Source organism: Psammomys obesus, unplaced genomic scaffold (assembly GCF_907164565.1).
Source record: "Psammomys obesus unplaced genomic scaffold, mPsaObe1.curated_primary_1811, whole genome shotgun sequence".
Classification (NCBI taxonomy): Eukaryota; Metazoa; Chordata; class Mammalia; order Rodentia; family Muridae; genus Psammomys; species Psammomys obesus.
This window is the reverse complement of record NW_026596117.1, coordinates 9777753-9803283: the sequence shown is the minus strand read 5'-3', so window position 1 is coordinate 9803283 and position 25531 is coordinate 9777753. Positions and strand designations below refer to the sequence as shown.

General features: G+C 43.5%; 1 protein-coding gene across 3 annotated transcripts; it reads left to right on the top strand.

The window, feature by feature from the left end:
- The first annotated feature begins 92 nt into the window (after nucleotides 1-92).
- On the top strand, nucleotides 93-25463 carry Rest (RE1 silencing transcription factor). 3 transcript variants are annotated; one of them, XM_055629398.1, is made up of 4 exons: nucleotides 93-207; nucleotides 2346-3249; nucleotides 12826-12909; nucleotides 19290-25463. In XM_055629398.1, the coding sequence occupies exons 2-4, from the start codon at nucleotides 2355-2357 to the stop codon at nucleotides 21419-21421; spliced, it is 3111 nt and encodes a 1036-aa protein (XP_055485373.1). In that variant the 5' UTR covers nucleotides 93-207; nucleotides 2346-2354; the 3' UTR covers nucleotides 21422-25463. The 3 variants fall into 3 exon arrangements, with proteins under 3 accessions (XP_055485373.1, XP_055485374.1, XP_055485372.1); XM_055629399.1 differs by lacking the exon at nucleotides 93-207 and adding an exon at nucleotides 857-897; XM_055629397.1 differs by lacking the exon at nucleotides 93-207 and adding an exon at nucleotides 1394-1441.
- Nucleotides 25464-25531: the final 68 nt, after the last annotated feature.

Genomic DNA, 25531 nt, shown 5'->3' with positions numbered 1-25531 from the left:
GCCGGCACCGCTGCGACGGCAGGGCGAGGGCGGGCGGCCTGATCCCGCTCTGCGATCGCACGCCGGGTCTCGCGGGCCTCCGCGCCCAACTTTTTTTCCTCCGCTCTCGCTCCCCTCCCCTCCCCCGAAAGTCCGGGAACAAAGAGAAGGAGTCGCGGCGGCGGCGGCGGCGGCGGCGGCGGTCCGTGGGGGCGCGCAGGCGAGAGGGTAGGGCGACGCGGACCCCTCCGGGAGGGCGGCGGGGGAGGGCGGCGGGCGGGCGGGCGCGGAGCGGCGCGAGGCGCTGTCCAGGGCTGATCTGCAGATACTGTGGCTCGGGCGGCTCGGCTCGGCGGGAGGGCGGGGGCGGGATCGGGTTACCGAGCGAGCCCCGGACTGGGCCGGGGGCCGGCGCGGAGCGGCGGGGGGCCTCCGGGGCCTCGAGGAGAGCCTCCCGGGGCGGCCCTTCCGCCACGGCGCCGCGGTTCGGGGCCGCGGAGGTCGGAGCGCCGCTGCTGGTGGCCGCGGTCCTGAAACTCCCCGTCCCCGCCCTGCCCTCCGCCCCCGGGGCCCACCGCCCCCGGCCCCGCCGCTGTCCCGGCTGAGCCCGCCGCCCCCTCCCCCCAGCCCGAGCCGAGCCGAGCCGGAAGGCGGCCGCCCCGCTCGACTCAGCCCGGGGCACGGGCGGCGCCGCCGGCGGGCTGGACAGCGATTTCTGCGGCCCGCGCTGCCTCTGCGCGGCGGGGGAGCGAAGTTCGCAAACTTCCGGGCGCGGGGGCGGCGGCGGCGGCGGCGGCGGCGGCGGCGGGGCCCGCGTGGGGCTCCTCGGAGCGATCGGGCGTCCCCCCTCCGCCCCGCAGCCTCGGGAGGGCGCCGCGGAGCCCCGGTTACAGGCCCGGCCCGGACGCCGGTGGCGAGGTAACTTTCCGCCCGGTCCCGGGGCTGGCCAGCCCGCGCGGCGGGGGAGGGGGCTGCGGGGCCCGGGGCCGCGGCCGGCGGAGAGGCGCCTCCCGGGGTGGTGGGCAGCGCCCGCGGCCGGGAGCCGGGGCACCGCCCGCGGGTCGGCGGCGGGGAGGAAGCCAGAAGGGCCCAAGTTTGCAAAGAGGCTGCTTTGTGCTTGGTATTTTGAGAAAATGGCCGAATGCCTATTTCAGTTAGGAATTCCGCCGCCGAGGCCGGGCGCTAGTGGCAGCAGCACGGAGGAATTCCGTGCAACACGTTGCTGCCGGGGCCGAGCTTTGCAGGGTCTTCCCGAGAAAACGTGGAGGTTCCCCGGAATGGGGCCGCCGAGGGGCGTGGGGAGCCCTAAGGTGGATGTTGGGGCCCGTTGTGGAAACCGGTGCGGCTGTTAAACCGAGGGAGAGAGCTGTGGCCCGCTGTTTCCTGTGATGGCATTCGAGTCCCAACTTTTTGTTGGGGCATGAAGCTGAGCGAGCTTGCCTTTAGACGCTTGGCGGAACGGGTCTGCTTTTTTGTATTTTCGGTTTGAGTTTGCCTTGTAGTCTTCTTCGCTTGCTTCTTTCTGCTAGATTGCAAGAGGTACTCTGAGTACCTTGGAGGCTGGAGGTTGAGACCATTTAAAAACTCGTTTTCAAGAAGGTGATCTGTAATGGCTTCCTCTAGGCAAGTAGGCCAAGTCAAGCACAATGCGCGAAAGTTGCTGGTTGACGTGTTGAGTTGCACGGCTATTAGGGAGTTTTCAAGCAAAGAAAAAAAAAACACTTTAAAACTTCCTCTTTTGTGAGCAAAGGGATCCATAACTGCCCCTGTAAGAGTCATCAAAAATGAAGTCTGTTACTTTTTCACTGTTTATTCTTTTAGAGTTAGTTGAATTCTCAACGAAGAAATTAAACAGTCTTCCAGATTTCTTTCTGTGCTCATTATATGCACAGAGTCGCCTGTGGATTTTTAGGGTTCTCATTCAGACCACTGAACTGCCGGAAGGGAGAAGTGAGAACAATAGTTAACTATTCAGTGATTGGGTTATTAAAAGTGATTTAAGTTAACATTAAAAAATGCTAACCACCAGAAAAAGGTTGACAAACTTGCATGCCAGTGGTAGACCTAATGGATGTGAGAGTTGCATTTTTTTTTTCCTGGTTGCAGGGGAAATAGTTATTCATTTGTATGCTTTTGTGATTGCAATAAAGAGATTTGAAAATGAACAGCAAGCAGCCTTGCCCAAATCCTCCCAGTGGTAGGATTACAGGCAGGCCCCACCATACCCCACAAAAGTGTGTTTTAAAGTTGTTGTTAGAAGAAGTTAATGAAGTTCATTGAGTTTTAAAGGTTACGTTGGGAAAATGTTTGCTTTAAAAATGCATGTTTTAAAACGGTGTTTCGTTTGTTTGTTGTGCTTTATTCAGTATACAGTTATGGCCACCCAGGTGATGGGGCAGTCTTCTGGAGGAGGAAGTCTATTCAGCAACAGTGGCAACATGGGTATGGCCTTACCCAACGACATGTACGACCTCCACGACCTCTCCAAAGCTGAACTGGCTGCACCCCAGCTCATCATGTTAGCAAATGTGGCCTTGACAGGGGAAGTAAATGGCAGCTGCTGTGATTACCTGGTTGGTGAAGAAAGACAGATGGCAGAACTGATGCCTGTTGGGGACAACAACTTTTCCGATAGCGAAGGGGAAGGACTTGAGGAGTCTCCTGAATTAAAAGGCCACCCCAGTGGGCTGGAAAACATGGAACTGAGAGGTCTGGAGCTCAGTGCCGTGGAACCACAGCCTGTGTTTGAAGCATCAGCTGCCCCGGAAATGTACATTTCCAATAAAGACCTCCCCCCCGAGACCCCTGGGACAGAGGACAAATGCAAGAATTCGAAGGCCAAGCCATTTCGCTGTAAGCCATGCCAGTACGAAGCAGAGTCCGAAGAGCAGTTTGTGCACCACATCAGGGTTCACAGTGCTAAAAAGTTTTTTGTGGAAGAAAGTGCAGAGAAGCAGGCCAAAGCCAGGGAATCTGGCTCTTCCGCTGCTGAAGAGGGTGATTTCTCCAAAGGCCCGATCCGCTGTGATCGCTGTGGCTACAATACCAACCGGTATGATCACTACACTGCTCACCTAAAGCACCACACCAGAGCTGGGGATAACGAGCGCGTCTACAAGTGTATTATTTGCACATACACGACAGTGAGCGAGTATCACTGGAGGAAACACTTGAGAAACCATTTCCCAAGGAAAGTCTACACCTGTAGCAAATGCAACTATTTTTCAGACAGGAAAAATAATTATGTTCAACATGTTCGGACTCATACAGGTAAGAGAGCCTAAATTGTATTTTCCAAAATGTGACTTCTTTTAAACTTACAGATTATGTAAACTGAACACATCTAAAGATAGTCTACAGTTTCCTAAGGGGTTTGAGGGTTTAGATAGAAAAGAAAGCCTATTAGCCAGACCTGGTGGACCTTGCCTTTAATCCCATCACTCCAGAGGCAGATGGGTGGATCTCTGAGTTCAAGGCCAGCCTGATCTAGAATAGCCGGCTGCACTGAGAAACCCTGTCAAAAAAAAAAAAAAAAAAAAAAAAAAAGGGAAGACAACTGATTAACCTTGTATACTCTACTGAACAAAGCATTCAGACTTTATATCCCCATTCTTTTCTTTTTTTTTTTTTAACTTTTTAATTTTTTTTTTTGTCTTTTTAAAACAGACTCTAGCACTGTCTGTCTATATATTCATATACACTTTAAATTCTATAAATTCATATACACTTGCCTCTGCCTCCCTCCACACTGAGGATCAAAGGCTTGAACCTTTGATCAAGCTCCATATACCCAGCTCCACCTCTTCTCTTTTTGAAACAGTATCTGTAGTAGTCCAGACTGACCTTGAACCCACTAATGTGTTGCTGAGGATGCTTATTTTGAGACAGGGTTTCTCTCTGTGTAGCCCTGGGTTTCTTGGAATCACTCTGTAGACCAGGCTGCCCTCAAACTCAGAGACCAGCTGCCTCTGCCTCTGAAATGCTGAGGTTAAAGGTGTGTGCCACCAGCGCCCAGCCAGGATGTCTAAATTTTGATCTTGCTTCCGCCTGGTAAGCAGTGGGATTATAGACTGTGGTTGGTTTATGAAGTGGGGGGATAGAACACGGCCTCATGCATGCATGCTAGACGAGCACTCTTTAACTGAGGCATGCATCCCTTTCCGCTTTTCTCACTTTATGTTATGCATGTGAGTCGTTTGCCTGTGTGTAACTGCACCGTATGTGTGTGGTGCCTCTGAGAGGCTAGAAGAGGGCATTGGATACCCTGTAACTGGCATATATAGGAAGGTTGTGAGTGCCATGTGGGTGCAGAAAACTGAACCCTGGTTCTTCTGGAAGAGCAGCCTGTGTACTTTACTGTTGAGCCACCATCAGCCCAGAGTAGAAACACTGCCAATTGAAGCCATTTTCCTGAGAGCAAGCAAGCAACTGTGAGAACTACTTTTCAGAGAAACATTTGTTCAGCATATCCCAATGCATAGAGATTATGAGGAATGGCCTAGAAGTCTTAAGTCAGGAGCTTAGAAGGATAGGTTAGGAGTATAGCTCAGCTGTAAAGCCTGCATATGAGGAGGCTAACCATCTCCAGCACCAAAAAGAAAAGTTTTCAGGGGGCTGGAGAGATGGCTCGGACTAAGAACACTGGCTCTTCCAGAGGCCCGAGTTCAGTTCCCAGCACCCACATGGCAGTTTACAGTCTGTAACTCCAGTTCTAGTTCCAGGGATCCAACACTCTTAACACAGACACACAAGTAGTCAAAACATCAAGGCACATAAGATAAAAATAAATAATTTAAAGAAAAAGAGAAGTATGAAAACAAGCTTGTTTGAGACTAGGTCTTGTCCTGTAGCCCTGTTGTGGTTGTGAACTCTTGATCAGAGTTCTGGCAGTGTTAAACATTACTGGAAGATGGCTTCATGGTTTAAGAGTACTTGCTGCTCGTCCAGAGGCTCTGAATTTGATTTCCAGCATCCATGTTGGATGGTTCCAAAACCTAGCTCCAGGGGATTCCACACCCTCCTCTGGCCTGTACCTGTACTCCTGGCATATGCACATGAAAGTAAAAATAACATCAGTCTTTATGAAAATTTTGTTCTGGTTAAGAACAAAAAAGATCCAATACCAATGTCAGGAATGAGGGAGGGATTAAAGGGGCTCAAACTAGGAATCCAGATTGTCAGAGAAAATGATCAAAGGTTTAGACCCAGGGTTGGTTATTTGCTCTAAATGTATTCAGACATTACAGAGCCATTTTGTTGGTTATCAGCCCCATTTCAGAGGAGACCTGTCAGGTTGTCCAGCCAAGTATCTGGCTAATTCAGTGGAGTTTTAACTTGAAGGGCATCACTGTTAGGGGAAATAATCTGCTTTCAGACTTTTTGAGGAGAGAGAGTTGTTTCTGTTTGTTGGCTCCCCATATAGAGTGAAGATTGTGAGGAGGCACTTGATTACGCAGGGTGTGTATGCTTAGATCTAATTCTAGATGGATTGATTCTTCAGTGACTATGAGTAAATGAGAAGGTATCAGCTCTTTGAAGCCCAGGCTAGCTCTGGATTCCTGGCTGTCCTTCATTAGCCTCCAGACTGCTGATTACAGGAGTGAGGTACAAAGTGGTGTCAATTTTTTTTTCCCCAAAAAATAACCTTTTTGGTTATGGAATCAGTATACCATTTATTCTAAGTGTACAACAGTTTTTAGTCTGTTTATAGTGCCATTATCTCGATGCTTTTGTAAGACAGTCTTACCATTCCAGAGACGAAGTTATAGCCAGGTGTGGTGGCCTGCACTTTAAATGCCAACACTTGGGAGACAGGGACAGGAGGATCTCTGAGTTCAAGGCCAGCCTGGTTTGTCTATATAGTGAGTTCTGTGGATTTTGAAATTCTCTCTGGGTTTGTGACACAGCTCAGGTACAGTGTTGAGAAAGCATGTACAAGGCCCAGGGTTGGATACTAGCACTGCTCCCCTCCGTAAGTAAAAACAACCCAAACCAAGACAGACAACCAGAAAAAGAAATGCCTAGGTTATACCTGTAATGACAGCACTTGGGAAGTGGAGATCAGGAGCTCAAGGGCAGAGGCAAGCATTTGGCTTCATACACCTCATCCCAAAACCACTTAGAAGCTTAATTTCTTCCTGATTCTCCTCAGTCTCATAGTTACCTGCATCATTTGTGGTGATTGGGACCCATCCTGGACCCACTAGGACATGCTAATTGTGGAGATTTTTTTTTTTTTTTTAATTAGGCAATTAATTGTATGTATAACCTTTGTTGGCCTGATCTTCCGAGGGTATTGTTCTGTCCTTAAACTCCAAACTGTCCTTTTTGTCTTTGGATCCTGACTGCATAGATTATAGGCCTGTGCCATACTTGTTTGCTCAGTAGTAGCTGGGCCTGATGTGAATTCTAGAAGTCTTCAGGTTAACAAGCCTAGGATGATAGATGTGAGCCACAAGATCCTGGCAGCCTTGAACTCACTATCCTATTTCAGCCTCCTTATGACCAAGACAAGCAAAGCACATACTGAGGAGATGGATGGATGTAGTTTTACTTGAAGAATCATATCTTGGCTGAATATTTGACTCTATAGGGCATAGAGTATCTTCAGCATTTATCTATATCTATATCTATATCTATCTATCTATCTATCTATCTATCTATCTATCTATCTATCTATCTATTTTTTTTTTTTTTGCCAATGTCGAGAATGCTCCTTTGCACGTGTATACATACTGCAAAATTGTAGGTGTGCTTAGGGCTGTTTGACAAATTGTTGGAAATTCTGCACTGGTCTTAAGCTGAAAATTTGTTTAATGATTTTTGTTTTCTTTCCTAAACCCAAGTTTGGCTGTTGAAAATCTCAGGACACCAGAGAAACCCTCTGAGATGGGTTGGCCTGGGGATGGGGTTGAGGGTGACAGGGGACAAAGCGAAACAAGAAAAACTCATACACACAGTAGAAAAGTACCAAAAAGCTTTGGATTCTGTAATGGGACCTCCATAAGAGTAGAAACTTTGTGTACAGTAGAAAGACTGCAGTTCCTAACGTCTCTGCAGTGTGAGCTAGGGTGTTGAGGCAGGGTTACTGACCGTTGTGTATGTAAGAACTGTGCTTTGTGCATGGAGAGTCAGGGCTATAGGAGTACTTCTGGAAACCTCTCAGGTTGTATTTTATCATTAGGTAGGCCTGGCTGTCCTGGAGCTGTGCAAATCTGGCTGGCTTGGAGTTCACAGAAATTACCTGCCTCCACCTCCGTGTGCTGGGATCAGAGGCTTGTGCTCCAACACATGGTTTAGATTTTGAATTCATTTTAGTTCTTCAGAAACATTTTATTGTTACTAGTTGTTTTGGAGCCTGCAGTTTATGAAAGGACTGCTGCTTGGATCTTTCCCCATGATGAGCCAGTTGCTAAACTAAACTTCTCTGCTATCTTATCCAGATACCATATGTACCAGATATCAAAAGTTGCTGAACAACTTTCTTAAACTTTAGAGTCTAATTTGAAATATCCAAGTCTGGTGCTGGATGTGTACTGCTTGTGAGAGGACCCGAGTTCAATTCCCAGTCAGTACTCAAGGCTTCCAGCTACCTGCAGCTCTAGCTCCAGGGCAGTCTGCATGCCCACACACGGGCAACAGAGAACCTGGTCTCTGGTGAAACAACAACAAGAAATAGGCCAAGCATGGTGAAGTAGTGTGGCTTTAATCTCAGTAGAAGCAGGCAGATACCTGGGTTTGTAGTCAGCATGGCCTTTTTTTTTTTTTTTTTTTAATTTATTTATTTTTATTAAATACTGGGTTTCTGTGTATGTAGCCCTTTCTGACCTGGAGCTCAGGATCTACCACACCCAGCAGGAGCACGCTTTTTAACAGTTCCCTTTCAGGCCATTTAGGCCTTCATAGTAAGACCTCCTCAAAATTTGAACTAAAATCTTTAAAATCTTTGGTGTGGAGGCATAGGCAGGTAGAGAGCTGCAAGTGTGAGGCTATCTATATCTATGTCTTTTCTGTCTATCTGATTCCAAGGTAGCCAGGCCTACACAGTGACACCTGGCCACAAACAAAAATGGTACAGGATAAACAGGTAACAAGTGGTTCACTGTAATAGCCACGGTTCATTGGGAAGAAATCTTGGTTTATACAAATATACCCTGATACAGAATGCTGTGAGCTCTACAGTACTAAAATTAGCTAAATATGTATTTGGAGAGCTGTGGGGTTGCTGTAGAATTCAGCAGGTTTGCAGAGCTACCTGTGGTCTTTTTTCTGTAATCCCAACACTCCAGAAGCTCTGAGGCCAGGGGAATCTGTAGTTCAAGGTCATTCTTGGCTGCAAATGAAGCCCTGTCTCAGAACCAAGAAGGGGAAAATTGCTAAAGAGATGAAGTATTTTTAACATTAAATTTCATTTTGTTGATTGAAGAACAGTTCTAATAGGGAACCAAAAGAACAAGGAAAATTAGACTTCTTTCAGTCTGTCTGTCTTTTTTTCTTTCTGTCTGTCTTTCTGTTTATCTCTTTCTTTCTTTCTCTTTCTTTTTTGGTGGACATAGGGTCTATGCCTTTAATCCCAGCATTGGGAGGAAGTGGCAGGCTTGGTTTATAAGGAGTTCCAGGAGAGCCAGAGCTACATGGTGAGGCCCAGTTTTGAAAAAACAGCCAAACTACAGCAGAGATTTTAATTTTAATTATTTGTGTGTGGGGTGGAGACTGTAGTTTATGTTTCCATGGAAGTATTGTGTTCTCCACCGAATCATTATTATTTAATTTTCTCTTTGGGTGTCTCCATAGCCTTGGCTGTTTTGGAACTTGCTGTGTAAACAGGTTGCCTTCCCTTGAACTGCAGAAACTACCTGCTCTACCTCCTCAGTGCTAGCCATCATGCCTAGCACTTTAAAATTTATTTATCTATGTATTTATTTTTCAACTTTCTCTGCATTTCCATATAAGTGCAGGTGCCCTGAGGCCAGAGCCACTGACCCCCACTCCCTTTCTAAGCAGTTGTGAGCCACCTGCTGTGGGTTTTGGAAACTGAGTGTGATCTTGGAAGCAGCATGCCCACTTCCTTTGAAAAGATTAATTTTTATGTTTGTTCTTTGTGAGTATATGTTAGGTGTGTGTGGATGCCTTTGGAGAGGCTATAAGAACAGCTGAAGTTACAGGTGGTAGTGACATGGGTACTGAGAATCCAATAAATTCAGGTCCTTTTTACTGCTGAGTCATCTCTCCAGTCTTCAGGATTTTTGTTTGTTTGTTTTGTTTTGTTTTTCCAAAGACAGGGTTTCTCTGTATAACCTCGGATGTCCTGGAATTCACCAGGCTGGCCTCTAACTCAGAGATTCCCCTGCCTCTGCCTACTGGTATTAAAGGCATGCTCCACCATGCCTACCTGGCTCTGCCTGCCTTCTTTTCCTCTTTCCATCCTTTCTTCCTTCTCTTTTTCTATCATTTTTTTTTCTTTTTCAATAGGATATTGCTATATACCTCAGGCTGAACTTGAGTTCCTGTTTTAGCTCCTGGATAATGAGAGCATAATAAGCACATGTGATTGCACCATTTTAACGAGTGTATGATTAATTTACATGGGGCACTGTATTATTCGTTCTATAACTTGGAGCTTTTTAGGGAAGAGGACTAAAAGAGGAAGATGGTAGGGGTTGGTCTTGTGTATTCTGTATTCAGATGCTGATTTCTGTGTCCTGAGATCCATTTGCAGTACAGACATGGGCATTGTCATGATTATTGAAGAATTTCCTGTATTTTTGTTGAGTAAAGAATGCTCCCCAATTATCTCTGATTGGTTAATAAAGAGCTGAACAGCCAGTAACTGGGCAGAGGAGGTAGAAAGGTTGGACTTACATCTCAGTGATGGGAGAAGAGGAAGGAAGAAGAAAGAAGGCGAGAGAGAAGGCACTTGCCATTTGAGGACAAAAGAAGACCAAGGTGAGATTGAGATAGCAAGTAAGGGGAACATGCTGGGAGGTAGCTGGACTAGCATAATTGGGTTAGAATAGTTGAATATCTACCCAGTTATAGTGCTTAAAGCTTTTTGGTAAATTAAACAGCCCTATGTGTCAGTTGTTTGGGAAATAGGGCAGGTATTAAAAAGGGCTCCAACTAGTGTCTTAATTCGACAGTCTTCAGACTGTTTTCTTGATTTCTGAATGTAGGAATTGTATCATTTTGTCTATATGTTTGAATATTCAGGTCGGTTTTTTTTTTGCACTTTGGGCATTAATATCTGTTAATACCTCCCTTCCTTCCTTCCTCCCTCTGTCCCTCCCCCTCTCCCTTCGTTCCTTCTTTCCTTCCTACCTTCCTTTAGTCTCAGGTATGAAACTCAGGTTCATATGCTTGGTGGCAAGGCAAGTTAAGTGCTTTGAGTGTTCTTAACATATCTGGGCTCCTGGTGCAGGCCTGTAATTGTGGCTTTTGGGAAGCAGGCAGATCACAAGTTCAAGGCCTGTCTTGGCTGCAGAAAAAAAAATAAAGGCCACGTGGGGAACTTCCTGAGACCCTCTGTTCATGTTAGTGCTCAGTCACTGGCAACTAAGTAGCTTTAGTTATCCTCTGTACTGCCTTCTAATTCAACACTGTTTTATGTTAAGTCACTATGTGGATTTTATTATTTGTATATAGGTATTTTAGGACAAGGTGTCACCGTGTCTCCCTTGCCAGCTTGGAACTCATAGAGGCACGTGTCTTTGCCATGGAGTTTGGGATTAAACCCCATATGTATGACCCACCCCAGCCACCATGATTTTTTTTGTTTTTGTTTATTTTTTTATTTTTTGGTGTTTCAAGATATAGGGTTTCTCTGTAGCCCTGGCTGTCTTGGAACTAGCTCTGTAGACTAAGCTGGCCTGAACTCAGGAATCCATCTACCTCCACCTCCTGAGTGCTAGGAGCAAAGGTATACATGACCGCAGACTTGCCACTAGGTGAATTTTTAGCCTCAAAGAGCATGTTCAATGAAGTGTTGTTTTGCTTTGTGTGTGGGTGTGTGTGTGGGTGGTCTAAGCTAGCCTCCAATTCTTGATCCCCCTGCTTCTGCCCAGGCACCGGGATTGTAAGTGTGTACTGCCACCCTTGGCTAGAGTTGCTGCAATTAAGCCACCTATTTAAAATGGTTGCACCTTCATTAATGGACCGATTCTTTCTTGTTAGGGCTTGACCTTAGTGCTTTACGTATGCTAGGCAGGTTGTACCACTGAGGTATTTAACTTTTAGGTCAAATTCATGCCATCTGTACGAACAAATGCTAACATGTGCACTGGGCATGCATGGGCACACATGTTTAAATATATATAAGTATATTAAACTTAAAATAAGAAGCAGTCACATCAGGAAACTGTTACTGGATCAGAGCTCAGAGCTTCAAAAGCACCTAGTACAAGTTTCACTTTGAACTATATACATCCTTAGCCAAGATTTGTGATTTGGAGGTGATTTTTGTTTTGTTTTGTTTTGTTTTTGACACAGGGTTTTTTGTAGCCTGGCTGGCCTAGAATACAGAGATCCACCTGCCTCTGCCTCCCCCAAGTGCTGGGATTGACTAAAGGTGTGCACCACCACTGCCCAGCTAGGGGGAAAAAAAAACTTAATTAAAGGTAACTCCTTGAACTTTGGTGCTGTGTGTGTGTGTACATACATACATACATATATATATACACACACATGCCATCATCCTTGACATTCCAGAGGTCAAAGTAGAAGTACCTGAGGGTGAGGCCCTGGCTCAAGAAAAAGAATAGGTTTTGGATACTGCTTGAAAACAACATTTTAAGCTCCCGCTCCCCCCCATTGAGATGAGCTACTCTGGAAGTCTAAACCAAAGTGGCTAAAAACTCAGAACCCCTGCCCAAGCCTTTGGAATACTGGGATCAGACATGGAAACTGAGCATGCCTACTTTTTTAAAAAAATACATTGTAAATTTTTTGTTCTTATTTTTATCCTTAAAAAAATGTGTTTTAGAAAAGAGAAATGTTTTAGTCAGGTGTGGTGGTGCATGCCATTAATCCCAGCACTTGGAAGGCAGAAGCAGGTGGATCTCTTGAGTTGGAAGCCAGCCTGGTCTACAAAGAATTCCAGCACAGCCAGGGCTACACAGAAAAACCTTGTCTTGAAAAACAAAATGTTTTTTCTGTGTATGAGCGTATGGGCTGCCCTGCAGGCGTGGATGTGTACCACAACTCAGCTCATCCTATTCCCAGCTCCCCTTAGCGCCCCTCCCCCTGCCGCCACTCATATCTAATTTACATTCAGAAACTGAGATTGACTGATTGACACTACCAGTAGTGGGGGAAGAATTATGTTGAAAATTACCAAGCTGTGGCTGTGGTGTCTCACAGCTGTAACCCTAACTTTAGGAGGCTGAGTGAGGGAAGAGGATCAGTCAGTTCAGGGTCATCCATGCTGGTCTGGGCTGGGCATGATGCTGCCCCCAAAGTAATCTGGTTCCCCAGAGAAGACAAAACATTAAAATAAAGGTATCCAGACAGAAGATTGTTGAGGTGGCCCAGAGGCTGAGGAGTAAGTTCCAAACAAGTTCATTGACAGTTTGCACACTTTAAATGCTGTCTCAAAAAAATGGAAAACAGCTGGAGATATATTCTTTCCTGGCATGGTTGTGTAAACCTGTATTCAGGCAGAGACAGGACTGAGTTTTGGCTTGCCTGGACTACCAAGGAGGACTTGTTTCAAAAGCCAAAATAAACAAAACCTAGCCAGACCAACCCCCAAAACTTGAATATCCAAAAGTGTGTGGGAGGGAATAGTTACTCCGCTTAGAATTGTTTCTGGTTTATTGTTACATCTTAAACACTATCATTATAATTTTGCAGGAGAGCGCCCTTATAAATGTGAACTTTGTCCTTACTCAAGTTCTCAGAAGACTCATCTGACTCGGCACATGCGCACTCACTCAGGTTGGTAAGAAATGGTGGCCTCCACCACGGCAGGAATCTGTAAACTACCTCTAATGGATCTGCTTTAGAACTGGAACCGAGTTCTTTATATCTGTTTTTGGAGGGTTTGGTTTTTGTATTTTCTTAGATGTGATCTTATTATTATGTAACTACTGCTGTCCTGGAATTCACAGAGATCTGCCTGCCTCTGCCTCAGAAGTGCTAGGATGAAAAGTGTGTGCCACCATGACCTCAGGCAGGTCCCCACCTTAAAAAATCAAAACCAAGCCAGGCATGGAGGTGCACGCCTTTAATCCCAGCAATCAGGAGGCAGGCTGATCTCTGATTTTGAGGCCAGCCTGGTCTACAAAGCGAGTCCAGGACAGCCAAGGCTACACAGAGAAACCCTGTGTCATCCCCCCTACTCCCCCCAAAAAAAGCAAAACTAAAATGGGAATGGGGAGGGTTGTCATAGGTCAGACTCCATGTGGTGGACGGAGAGAACCAGCTCCATTCAGGTGGCCTCTGACATCTTCACATCTCGTTTACCCTGATGCCTTAACACAAACATACATAAAATAAAAAGGTGAATGTTACTGGTGTTCTGGTACATGTTGTAATCCTGCCTCTTGTGATGTTGAGGCAGGAGGAAGGCTGAAACTCAAGCCAACCTAAACCATACTACCTAGGCAACATAGTGGGGTTAGCCTCAGAAAATCCAAAAGACCAAAAGTAAATGAAAGTTAGCCTGGAGCAGATAGTGCCATTTTTTGGCCGTGACTGAGTGTTAGTGAATACTTTTAGACAGAGTATTCTCTGTCCAGATTCAGAACGCATACCCTATAGGGCACGTATGCTAAGTTCTTGTTTGAGAAAATCAGTAGACCCGTCCCTGAAGAACATGATTACCTTAGATCTGTGCAGCACAGTGGTTATAGAGTTTATGGAAACATTGCTTGTTTGAATTGAGATAAATTGAGATAAACATGGGTTTATCTCATACAGGGCAGGGGATGTTTCCTGCCAAGCATGGTGAGGCCCTGCCTGGCCTGTTTCTAGTACCACTGTCACAAAACAAAACTTGTAGTAGTTAAAACAAAACAAAACAAAACAAAAAACATTAGCTAGGTATGATGTCGTGTGATCTCAGCATCTTGAGAGACCAGTGCAGGGGGATTACTGTGAGTCTGAGGCCAGTCTGGGCTATATACATAGCAAGACCTTGAAGAAACCAAATAGATACATGCATACTGGCTATTAAGTAGTAGGAAGAAAGAAGTGTACAATCTTTTTGTATACCTGTAATCCCAATACGTGGAAATGAAGTTTGAAGCTGATTTAGTACACACAGCAAGTTCCAGACCAGACAGGGCTCCCTCCATAGCAAGATCCTTTCTCAAATAAACCAAAATATTGTAGAGCTGTGCGTGATGGCACATGCCGTAATCTCCACTGAGGCGGGGGGGGGGGGGGGTTAGCCCCAGTAACAAGCAATACATTTGATGTAACCCATAGTTAATCATGTTGTTTTTTTTTTTTTTTTTAAAGATTTATTCATGAATATGAGAGGTCTGTCTTCATGTACCTATGCATGATAGAAGAGGGCATCGGATTTCATGGTTGTGAGCTACCATGTGGTTGTTGGGAATTGAACTCAGGATCTTTGGAAGAACAGTCAGTAGTGATCTTAACCACTGAGCCATCTCTCCAGACCAGATAATTTTTTAAAAACTATATTAACGTTTTTTTCCTTCCCACAACTCTTTCCAAACCATTCCCACACCCCTGTCCACACATCTTTATGTTCTTTCTCTCTCTTTCTGACTTACCCATGTTTACTTTTTACTTTTATTAGACTCTGTTTGGTTTTTTTAACCTTTTTAAAATTAATTAATTCAATTTACGTCATAGGCCCATTCCTTTTCTTCTCCAGTCCCACCCTCTCTGCTGTATTCCCCCACACAGAGGGTGGAAGTGGGTGCTGGATCCCATGGAGCTGGTAATATGCATAGAAAGTTTAAAGTTACATTACTAAGTTACAGTTTTCTTGTACATTGTTGCTTTGGCTCAGTAAATATTGTAAAGTGCTGACTCTGCTAAGCATTGGTCTCATCAGTGAGCTTCACTTCCAGACTGTTAGTGTTCTTCTTTCTTTGGCTGATCTGGAGCTCACGACATTATGCTCATGTCGATCAGGCTTGCCTCATACTCACAATTTCACCTGTTCTACCTCCCAACAGCTAGGACTAAAGGCCTGCTGCTGCACCATGCCCAGCCTTGCCAGGTTTTCTTTTGATCCTATATGCTTATGTTGATGTGCTTGGAGTGTTTTCTAAGCTAGTAAATTGGGCTACTGAAAAATGTTCCTACTTCTTAGGTGCTTCCTAATTTATTATTTAAGGTCAGTTAATGCAGCTTCAGGAGGGATTGATGTTCTGTAGTTCAATGTTCTTTAATAAACATTGAAGGGAGCCTGTAATCCCAGCACTTGGGAGGCAGACTGATGAAACTCTTTAGGCAAGCCTGGCCTACATAGAAATAAAAATAACAACAGATACAAGGGTGTGTTGGGGCGGGGGAGGATGTAGCTCAGTGTAGTGTGGCTTTGCAGCATGTCCAAGACCTGGGATCAATCCCTGTCCTCAGACAAGGGAAACGAGCGCTCTGAGGTAACTTTTTTTTTTTTTTTGGCTTTTAATTATAATGTGTAGATTTTAGGTATTGAAAACATACAGCTCTTTTTCTCTGTAGCATGTCTCCCTTCTGGCTGTCTGCTTTCATGTTGCAACATTTGATTTTTTTATTCCTGGAAGTTAATTAAATATAAGTGCTTGATGATATTTACCCCATGATGTAGCTTATTTGAAGTCACATGTAGCTGACACATTATTTATGATGATGGATCATCACTAGTTTAGAATGACTCCTTAGATTTATTCTTGCATTGACTGAGCAGTGTTCAAATGTTTATCTGTGTCATTTTACCGTAATTAGTAATCTTTGCCTTTTATTTGGATTTGCTAAATGTCTGGAGTTTTGCTTGCAGTGTTTTAAAACATAGTTATCAATTATTATACTATGGTGAGTATTTTTAATACATACTGGCTGTTGTATACATGCAGGATACTGAGAATTAAAAACTTGTTAATGGGAAGATGCCAGTCTTAGAGACACATGCTTAGGGAGGATACATAAGGATAAGTCTCTCAAAATGAGAAGTTAGAATTTTTATTCCCAAGGTGGGCATTGGTGGAGCACACCTTTAATCCCAGCACTTGGGAGTTAGAGGCATGTAGATCTCTGTGAGTTCCAGGACAGCCAAAGCTACACAGAGAAGCCCTGACTCACCACCCTCCCCCCATTTTTTTTTTTTTTTTTTTTGTAGTTCTCAAACTTTTACTCTATTAACCGTATCTAAACAAAATTATAGTTCATGGGGAGAAGGATATTAGTCTATCTATCTACTGTATCGATCAGTTGTAGGGTGCACAGATGTTTGTGTCTATTCTTTGATCTTTATTTCTTTATAAAACAGCTGAGTGGTGGTGGTGTGCACATGGGCCTTTTGCTTGGTGCTCTGGAGGCAGGTGCAGGCAGATCCCTGAGTTCAAGGCCAGCCTGGTCTGCAGAGTGAGTTCCAGAATCGACAGTGGTACACAGAGAAACCCTGTCTTAAAAAACAGCAACAAAAAACCAAAAAATGACAAAAAACACCCTTAGCAATACATGTTTACCAGTGCTGGAAACTGACAGATCCACTTGCCTCTGCCTCCCAGAGTGTTGGGAGTACAGATGTGTGCCACTGGGCCAGCTCTACAGTGTCTTTTTTGTTTGTTTTTGTTTTTGAGATAGGGTTTCTCAGTGTAGCAGTACCAATTTTTAAACTCCTCGTTAATTTATTGAGTATGTGTGGATATGCATTCAGGGCTTTCACGTGGAAACCTCACAAGAACAGCTTGTGAGAGTTGTGTCCTGCTTTCACCCACGTGGGCTTTTTCACCAAGCTACTTAAGGCTTGGCAAGAAGTACCTTACTAAAAAAACTGTTGTTTAAGGGTGTTGGGATTACGTAGCTGGGTGAGGTGGCACATACCTGTAATCCCAGCACTTTAGGAGGCAGAGAGAGGCAGGTATATCTCTGTGAGTTTGAGGCCAGCCTAGTCAATAAAACAAGAGTCCAGGACAGCCAAGGGTACACAGAGAAACCCTGTCTGTCAAAAAAAAGCAAAGTAAAAAAAAAAGTTGGGATTACAGGTGTGCAATTCCACCATGCCTAGTTTCATTTTGGGACAGAGGAGTGAATCTAAGTATTTTGTTTTGAAGACAGGGTCTCAAGGCTGGCCTCTTTAAGGTAGCTTGGAAGTGATCTTGAAATTTTTAGGCAAGTAACACCAGGCCTGGCCTTTCTGCTGTTTTGTCCATACTGAAAGCTACCAATTCGTTTAAGTGAACAATTACAGGATCATGTATATTGTATGTTTGTTTGCTTTCTTTGTTAACCGTTTCTTACTTATGAGATTATTGCTCCCAAGACAGCGTTTTGTTAAGGCTGGAGAGATGGATTAGTGGTTGGGAGCACCAGAGATCCTGAGTTCAGTTCCCAGCAACCACATGGTGGCTCACAACCATCTATAGTGTGATCTGATGCCTTCTTCTGGCATGCAGGTGAACATGCAGAGAGCATGTAAAAAAAACAAATAAAACTAAAAAAGTCTTCAAGGTCTCAGAGCAAGCAGTGTAGAGCTCATTTGCTTTTCCTGACAGTCTAACTGTAGAAAGGATTTTTTTTTGTTTATTAGATATTGTTTTTTTAATAGAATTAAAATATTTTTATTTTATTACAGTTTATTCACTTTGTATCCCAGCTGTAGCCCCCTTCCCATCCCCTCCCAATTCCATCCTCCCTCTCTTCTCCTGTGCCCCTTGTAGAAAGGATTTTTACCACTAGGCCACCTGTCTGCATCCATGCTGTCTGTCTGTTAAGTAAGAGCATTCATTACTGGTGAGGACACTGTAGGGCCAAGTGTACAGGAAGGAAGGTGTGTGCTGTAGAAACCTCCCACAACCTTTCTGCAGATTTTGGGTCAAGCCCAGGGCCCTGCGTTTGCCAGGCCTTTCCCCTGACTTACATTCATAGGCTTTATTTTTTCATTTTTTAAAACATTTTAAAGATAGGCTCTTGCAGTTACCTATCGTGGCCCCAAATATAGTGGTTCTCTTGTCTTAGCCTCTTGAGTGGCAGGGATTACAGGTATGTGCTACCATGCCTGGCTGAAACTCTTGAATTTTAACATGGAAAGAATTTGTTCCATTTACCTACCTACTTAATTTGATAAACCTGGGTACTGTTTTGGGTAATTTAGAATTCTTTCAACAGACATTTCTAGTGCTGTAATCTATATTGTCGTAGTTAAGCTTAATGTCTAATTGTTCTTAAGGAAAACTTGGGATACTAATAAATGAGGATGTTTGAAAGATTAATTTTCATGAATGTCAATTTCCATTTCTCTGTTATGCATTCCACTGGACCGGTGGGGTATGGATACCAATTGGTAATATTTACTAGAGTGTGATCTAGTTGGGTATGTATTCAGGTAGATTTTTTTCTTAATGCTTGTGATTTTGGGGTGGGTGGGCTCTGGCTTTCTGTGTGTCTGATTCTGACTGTCTGCTTGTGTTACATACCGTATTTTTGTGTTTGTATGCCAGTGTTCATTTAGTTTCTTTGTCCATTTTTTTTTTAATGGAGAAGTTGAGATACTAAAAAGAAGTCACTGTAAGTTGTCTAGTTGACTTCAGCCACATTTTTGCTTTAAAACACTCTGCTATTAGAAAAACTTGCTGACTACAGCTTTCCTAGCCTTGCTGTGATGGGTAAAGATTAGATTTACTTCCTCAGGCTAAAGCAGAGCCGTAAAACAGACCTACAGCCTGTGACTGTAGCTCAAAGCTATAGATTCCACTCCCAGGTTTCCCTTAACAAATGTGTGTGCTTTAGAGTGTGTTACATCTTACTTTTGTATAAAGATTCTAGAGGATGAGGAGCAAAAACTTAAAAACATTTTTTTTCTCCTGGAGTGGCTTTGTCTCAGAGTTAGCTTCCAGAGGACTGTGCTAGCACTTTCTGTCCCACCTGAGCCTGGTCTTCACAAGTGCCAGGAAGGTGACTTAATAAATGTTTTGAAGATAATGGTTGACTGAGTTGATTATTCCTCCAATTTATTTTGAGAATAAAGCCTCCAGCCCAGATTAGCTATACAAATAAATATGGAAAGTCCAGATGCATGATAAGTCTTTACACTAAGTGGTCGTTGTGTTTATATTTTATTTATAGCTCCTAAGGGTGTTTTAATGTTGGGTTTGTGTATATTATCTATGGTAACATCTCATCTTTACCTTTAGGTGAGAAGCCATTTAAATGTGATCAGTGCAGTTATGTGGCCTCTAATCAGCATGAAGTGACCCGGCATGCAAGACAGGTTCACAATGGGCCTAAACCTCTTAATTGCCCTCACTGTGACTACAAAACAGCAGATAGAAGCAACTTCAAAAAGCACGTAGAGCTGCATGTTAACCCAAGGCAGTTCAACTGCCCCGTGTGTGACTACGCAGCTTCCAAGAAGTGTAATCTACAATATCATTTCAAATCTAAGCATCCTACCTGTCCCAGCAAAACAATGGATGTCTCCAAAGTGAAACTAAAGAAAACCAAAAAGAGGGAGGCTGACTTGCATAGTAATACCATCACCAATGAAAAGACAGAGACAGAGCAGACAAAAACAAAGGGGGACGTGTCTGGAAAGAAAAATGAGAAACCTGTAAAAGTAGAGAGAAAAGATGTTTCAAAAGAGAAGAAGGCTTGTAGCAGTGTCCCAGTGGTCCAGGTGACCACCAGAACTCGGAAATCAGCGACGGAGACTAAAGCAGCAGAGACGAAACATGTAGATGTGCATACAGGAGATAATTCAGAAAAGTCCTGTAAAGGCAAGAAAAACAAAAGAAAGATGGATGCTGAAGCCCAGTCTTCAGACAGTCCCGTGAATGAGGAACCAGTGACAAAAAAGAAAAAAAAGATAGAAAGCAAATCCAAAAATAGTACCGAAGTGCCAAAGGGTGACAGCAGAATGGAGGAGAGTAAGGGGGACAATAAGAAGCAAAATGCCTCCACTAAGAAAAGTGCAAAGAAGAAAACTCTAAAAAGTAAATCAAGTAAGAAAGGCAGCAAACCTGCGCAGTCAGAGCCCCCTGCCAGCGAGCTGGATCAGGTGTCTCCAGTTCCCGAGCTCACTCTGACAGGATCTACTCAGACGGAGCTTCCTTCTCCCATGGATATTGCTCAGACAGGACCTGCTCATGTGGAGGATTCCCAGACAGGGCCTCCGCAGGTGGAGCCTCCTCCTCCCACCGAGCCTGCTGAGGTGGAGCTGCCATCTCCCGTGGAGCCTCCACAGCACGTGGAGCCTCCCCAGAGGGAACCAGCTCCTCCCTTGGAGCTGCACCAGGTGGAGCCCCCTGTCATGGGGCCTCCCGAAGTGGAGCTACCCTCTCCCATGGAGCTGCCTCAGGTGGAGCCACCACCTTCCATGGAGCATTGTCAGAAAGAGCTGCCTTCTCCTATGGAGCATGCTCAGACTGAGGTTACCCAGACGGTTTCTACTCATGTGTCTGTTCAGAAGGAGCCTCCTCCTGTCATGGAGCCATCTCTTCAAGTCAAGCCAATTACCAAAAGGTCATCTCCCCGAAAAGAGTACACAGAGGAGAAGTCGGATGTGCAGAATGAGGTGGTGCGGCAGGAGCAGGTCCTTATTGAGGTTGGCTTAGTGCCTGTTAGAGACAGCCAGCTTCTGAAGGAAAGCAAGAGCGCACAGGATCTTCCAGCCCCACCACCGCCACCGCCAAAGGGAAACTCACAAGAAGAGACACCTGACAACCGAAAGCCAGTCTCTGATGGAGAAGGAAATAAAATAGCCCCTCTCAAGAAAGTAGGAACAGAGGAAGCCGCTGAGGGTTTAGCTGAGCTTGCTGCTACCAACGAGTCTACCAGTGTTTCATCCTCTGAACACTCGAACGCAACAGGTGGTGAAGCACTGCAGGCCAAGGGTCAGGCCGACTCCACTGGAGTCTGTGAAATGGAAGTGTCTGCTGAGCAGAACATAGTAGACAGTGTCCCTGTGAAAGATGCAGTTGAGCCGGTGTCAGCTCTTACCCCACCAGCAGACCGTGAAACAGAATCACCACCGATCACTTTGGCCGAAAACGAGTCTCAGGAAATTGATGAAGATGAAGGCATCCATAGCCATGATGGAAGTGACCTGAGTGACAACATGTCGGAGGGCAGTGATGATTCTGGGTTACATGGGGCTCGGCCAGTGCCACAAGAAGCTAGTTCAAAAGCTGGAAAGGAAGGGTTGCCAGTTAAAGTCTGTATTTTCTGTGACCGTTCTTTCAGAAAGGAAAAAGATTATAGCAAACACCTCAATCGCCATTTGGTTAATGTATACTTCCTGGAAAAAGCAGCTGAGGGGCAGGAGTAGTTCAGCCGTGGACGAAGTGCAGTTCACAGTTAATGAGCGTGCATCTACTTTTTGTTTGTGACAGTAGACAAACTTAACTTGCTTTAATTAGTGTTGAGTGCTGATTTTTAAGTGACGTTCTTTTTCTCTATGTCTATAGTGATTGTTGCATACATTTTAGCAAATCCTAGGAGTCAGTATAAGAAAATGTACCTAAATCTGTTAGCTTGGGCAGTCAGGTGAAAGAGAAGGGCAAGATGGTAGAACATGCTTTCGTGGGTTGTCCACCTATCAGTTTTTTCCTGTCTTTTTCACTTTACTTCCTATTTTCACTTCCTTGTTTAGATTGATAAAAATTGGCTTAGCAAATTACTTGAAGAATTTGCCTGCTTCATATAAATAAAGTTAGCACTTTACAGTTTCTTTAGAGATGAGAAAAGACATTTAAATTGAAGAAAAATCCTCAACAGTGGACATTGTATCTCTCCAGGTAATTGCTTCCTGATTTACTCTGATATTCTGTGTTTCTATGTTAATCGGATAAAGTGCTGTTTTGGTGTTTGTTGTTTCGGGGCTTTGCTGGCGGAAGATTGCACATGTTTTTTCTTTTTTTTAACCTATGCAGTTAATCCCTCCCCAGCGAATTGTGTTAAATAGTAACACTTTATACATATATATGCATGGTTTTTGTTTTTGCTTTTTCTCTTTTTTGGAGGGATGCTTTTAGGCCTGTTTGCAAAAGGGTTGTTTTCCCTTTTTGCTGCAATTATTTTGTAGAACAATAGTGTGTGTAAGTTTATGAACAATGGAACATGCAGGTTCAATCCATTGTCTTTTTTTTTTTTTTTTCTTTTTCTTTTTTAAGTTTAATTTTCACCTCTTATCTATGCCGGAATTCGTTTCATATAAGTTATTTTGAATGGTGAGCATATGTGTAATTTCACAGCTCTTCAGTCTGATTTTTGCAGTAAGCCACTAGATCGCTATTGAACAAAATTTAATCTCAAATATCAGCCACAAGAGTTATTTTTGCTGTTTTTAAAAAGCTTATTTCTTTCAGAGTGATAAATTGTCCTTTGAACCATAGTTTATTTTCAGTAGATGGTTGGTGTTGGGATGGCTACTCAACCGAGTAGAGAACTCCAAGTGATATTTGGAAGCCACAAACCTGGATCCAGATACAGCCATCCTTCAAATCTAGAGTATCACTTGTGAGAAGAAGCCATTGTCACTTGGCTAATCTAGAATGGAAGCAACCAGCCGCATCTTCCTTCCAGAGAGTGCCTGAAAAAGGCTGATGTTAATTAAGTACAGTTCAGATTTTTAAGAATCATACTTTCTCAGGGATCACCACAAACAAGTGGGTGTCCTCACTGTCCCTGTGAGACCGCCTCTGTACAGGTGAGGCCTCTAGTGAATTGTAGCTACCCCGGTGTTCCTCTGGGGATGCTGTAGAGAAACTGCATGTGCCCCAGATCCGGTTCCCTGTGCTCTTTGGCTGTTGCCAGAGTTATGAAAGAGCCCAACATGGGTTTTTTCTTACTGGTAGTAGTGAATTAAGTATGATCCCAGTTGGGAATTGTGACATTTTGATGCTCATGTTCTGTTTTGAAATAACCTGAGTATTTCATTTATTTTCTTTAACCTGGCGATCTCTGAGCAGGCTTCAGATTTTGACAGTTCATGAAAGATACGACAAGCATTAATGTATGGATGAAAAAAGCTTGGTGAAATTCTGAGTGAAGTTTTACTTAAAGTTGGTTGAACTTGGAATTGACTGGGAGGCCAAAGATTTAAAAAGCAGATTCTCTCAAGACATAAGTTGTGTGATTATAGTGTGTGTGTTGTGTGTGCATGCGAATTTGTAAATGTTGAATTCTAGGCTCCGACAATCATTGTCAGTGCAGATCAAGCTGCAAGTATTTATGTTTTAAAACTTAAATTATAAAGCTAGTTACGTCTTTCTAATGACTAGTTTTAATGTTCATGAGCACATTTTACCTACATTGTCTTTTCAAGATGTTGAAAAAGATGCATCCCAAGTGAGGCTGGGGGCTAGTTGGTTCTGAGAAAGAGGTCTTTGTGGATTCTTTGATACAGCAAAGGAAAACAATTCCTTTTGGGAATTGAACTGTTTTAATCTGTTCTTTAAGATTAGAAATTTAAAAAACAAAAATATAAAGGAAATTAAGACCTCATTAAATTGATCTTTAAAAACAAGATTTTGTTACCTGAGTACATTGTTAATTGAGTGAGACTTTTTTGAGATTGTTCTTCCAGAAAACAAGGACTTGGTTGTCACGCCTATATTAGGCTTGGCCCTTGGTGCCATGTATTTGTACTTAGAATTGTTTCAATGGAAAGAGTCTTTAATGATTGAAACTTGTAGTACAATTGGGGGTTCTTCCATTTGAAAAATGTGATATTTGCATGGGATTGTTTGGATCTTGTTTTCTAATCTCCCCCTCCCAGTCACCACCCTCATAGTCTAGTCTGAAGGTAGGTTTTTCTCTTGATAAAGGAACAAAAATATGAACATCTTACTTGTAAATTGATAGCTAGTAACTAGTGGTAAACTTGAAATGGTAGAATTCTTTACAGCCTGGTCCTAGGTAGACTTAGGAAAATGTATCTTAATTATTTTTGAACCTGTATTCACTTTGTCTTTTCAGAATACCTTAAGTTATATTTTCTTTTTCAGAGCTGCTTATTTTGGGGCTACTTTTTTTAAAATTGTAATTGAGGCGTAATTCATAAAAGGCTACATTGTTTTGATAAGACTTTTTTTTACAACTGTGGCTGGATGTCTTTCTCGTCTTCCAAGAAGGGCCATTTTGCTTTCTTTAGATTTACTTTTATAGTCATGAGGTCATCAACTTGGGCTACTTTGCATGAAAGTGCTAATGCAAAGTAAAATCCAAGCTGTCCTCATGCAGTTCACTCTATGAATATTGACAGCAGAAGGAACAGCTTGTCTGTTAGTGTACTGTTACTTGTAAACTAAAACACTGACGAAACTCCATTTTCTTTACAAAAATCAAGGTATATTCTTAAGGTTTCCTGGTCGACCTCAGCAGATGAAGTGAGCTGATAGTCTTAGAATGATCTTAAGTGTACTTACAGTCTACTTGTACAGCTGGTGAGATGGCTTCTACAGTTCTACCTGTAGTCCATAGGCTCCCATTAGTTACTGAATTCTTAAAACTGGTATTGTAACATTACAACAATGTTTTGCGCCAATTTTATAAACCTTTACAGTGCAATATGTGTTACTTTTCTGAGGCAAACCAAAGGTATATTTCTCAAGGTTCTGCTGCCTTCAGCAGCATTTGATGGAAGATCTTTTATACATTTGTAATAGGTAGAAATAAACCAGATTGCAGTTTTTGGTTTTATTTGTTTTTTTTTTTTTGTTTGTTTGTTTTGTTTTGTTTTTTAAATTGTATACCATGTACCACATTTCTGGACAAGATTGTGTAGGATAAGTTAAACATAATTGCATTCTATTAACCAATATGAGTGTATTTCTTATGCATATAGTTACATTAAAATAAAGTTCTAAAACGTATTAGACCTCTTTATTGTCGGTGTATCAAAGAAGCCAAGATCACTTTATTTTCTGTTAGTATATTGAATCTTGATATTCTCTGTGTTTCAGTGCTGAGATCAAACCCGGGTTCTGTGCATTGCAGTCACGGGCTCCGTCACTGAGTTTCGTTTCCACCAATAGTGTGTTTGAAAAATGTCTGAGGTTAGCGGTTGAGATGTTATGGATAGTAACAGCATGGATAGTAGGGTCCTGGCGCTTCTAGAGTTAGGAGTGTCACTGAAGTGTTATGGTATCACAGTGAGAAATCGCTCCAAAGCATGGAGCGATTAATAGAGGAAGAGTTCTTTAATGATGGTGCAAACTGGTTCTGGCTATTGATGGTAAGAACTGACCCTGAACAGAGATTATAGTATGTGAGGCTGAGCTAAAGTACTGCTGTTATACATGTGTTTCCTTGTGCAAATCTTGTAGGTTCCAAACACTTTGAGCAATTAAACATGCTTTACAGACACAGTGCAAGTTTGGTTGTTTTGGGGACAAATGGGGAACACATATACTGTCACAGTTAATCTGGAGACAGA

Coding starts and splice junctions, on each gene's coding strand:
- Rest (XM_055629397.1), top strand. CDS start 1,400: ATGAAGCTGAGCGAGCTTGCCTTTAGACGCTTGGCGGAACGG. Junction 3,250..12,825: donor ACATGTTCGGACTCATACAG/GTAAGAGAGCCT, acceptor ATAATTTTGCAG/GAGAGCGCCCTTATAAATGT. Junction 12,910..19,289: donor GCACATGCGCACTCACTCAG/GTTGGTAAGAAA, acceptor CTTTACCTTTAG/GTGAGAAGCCATTTAAATGT.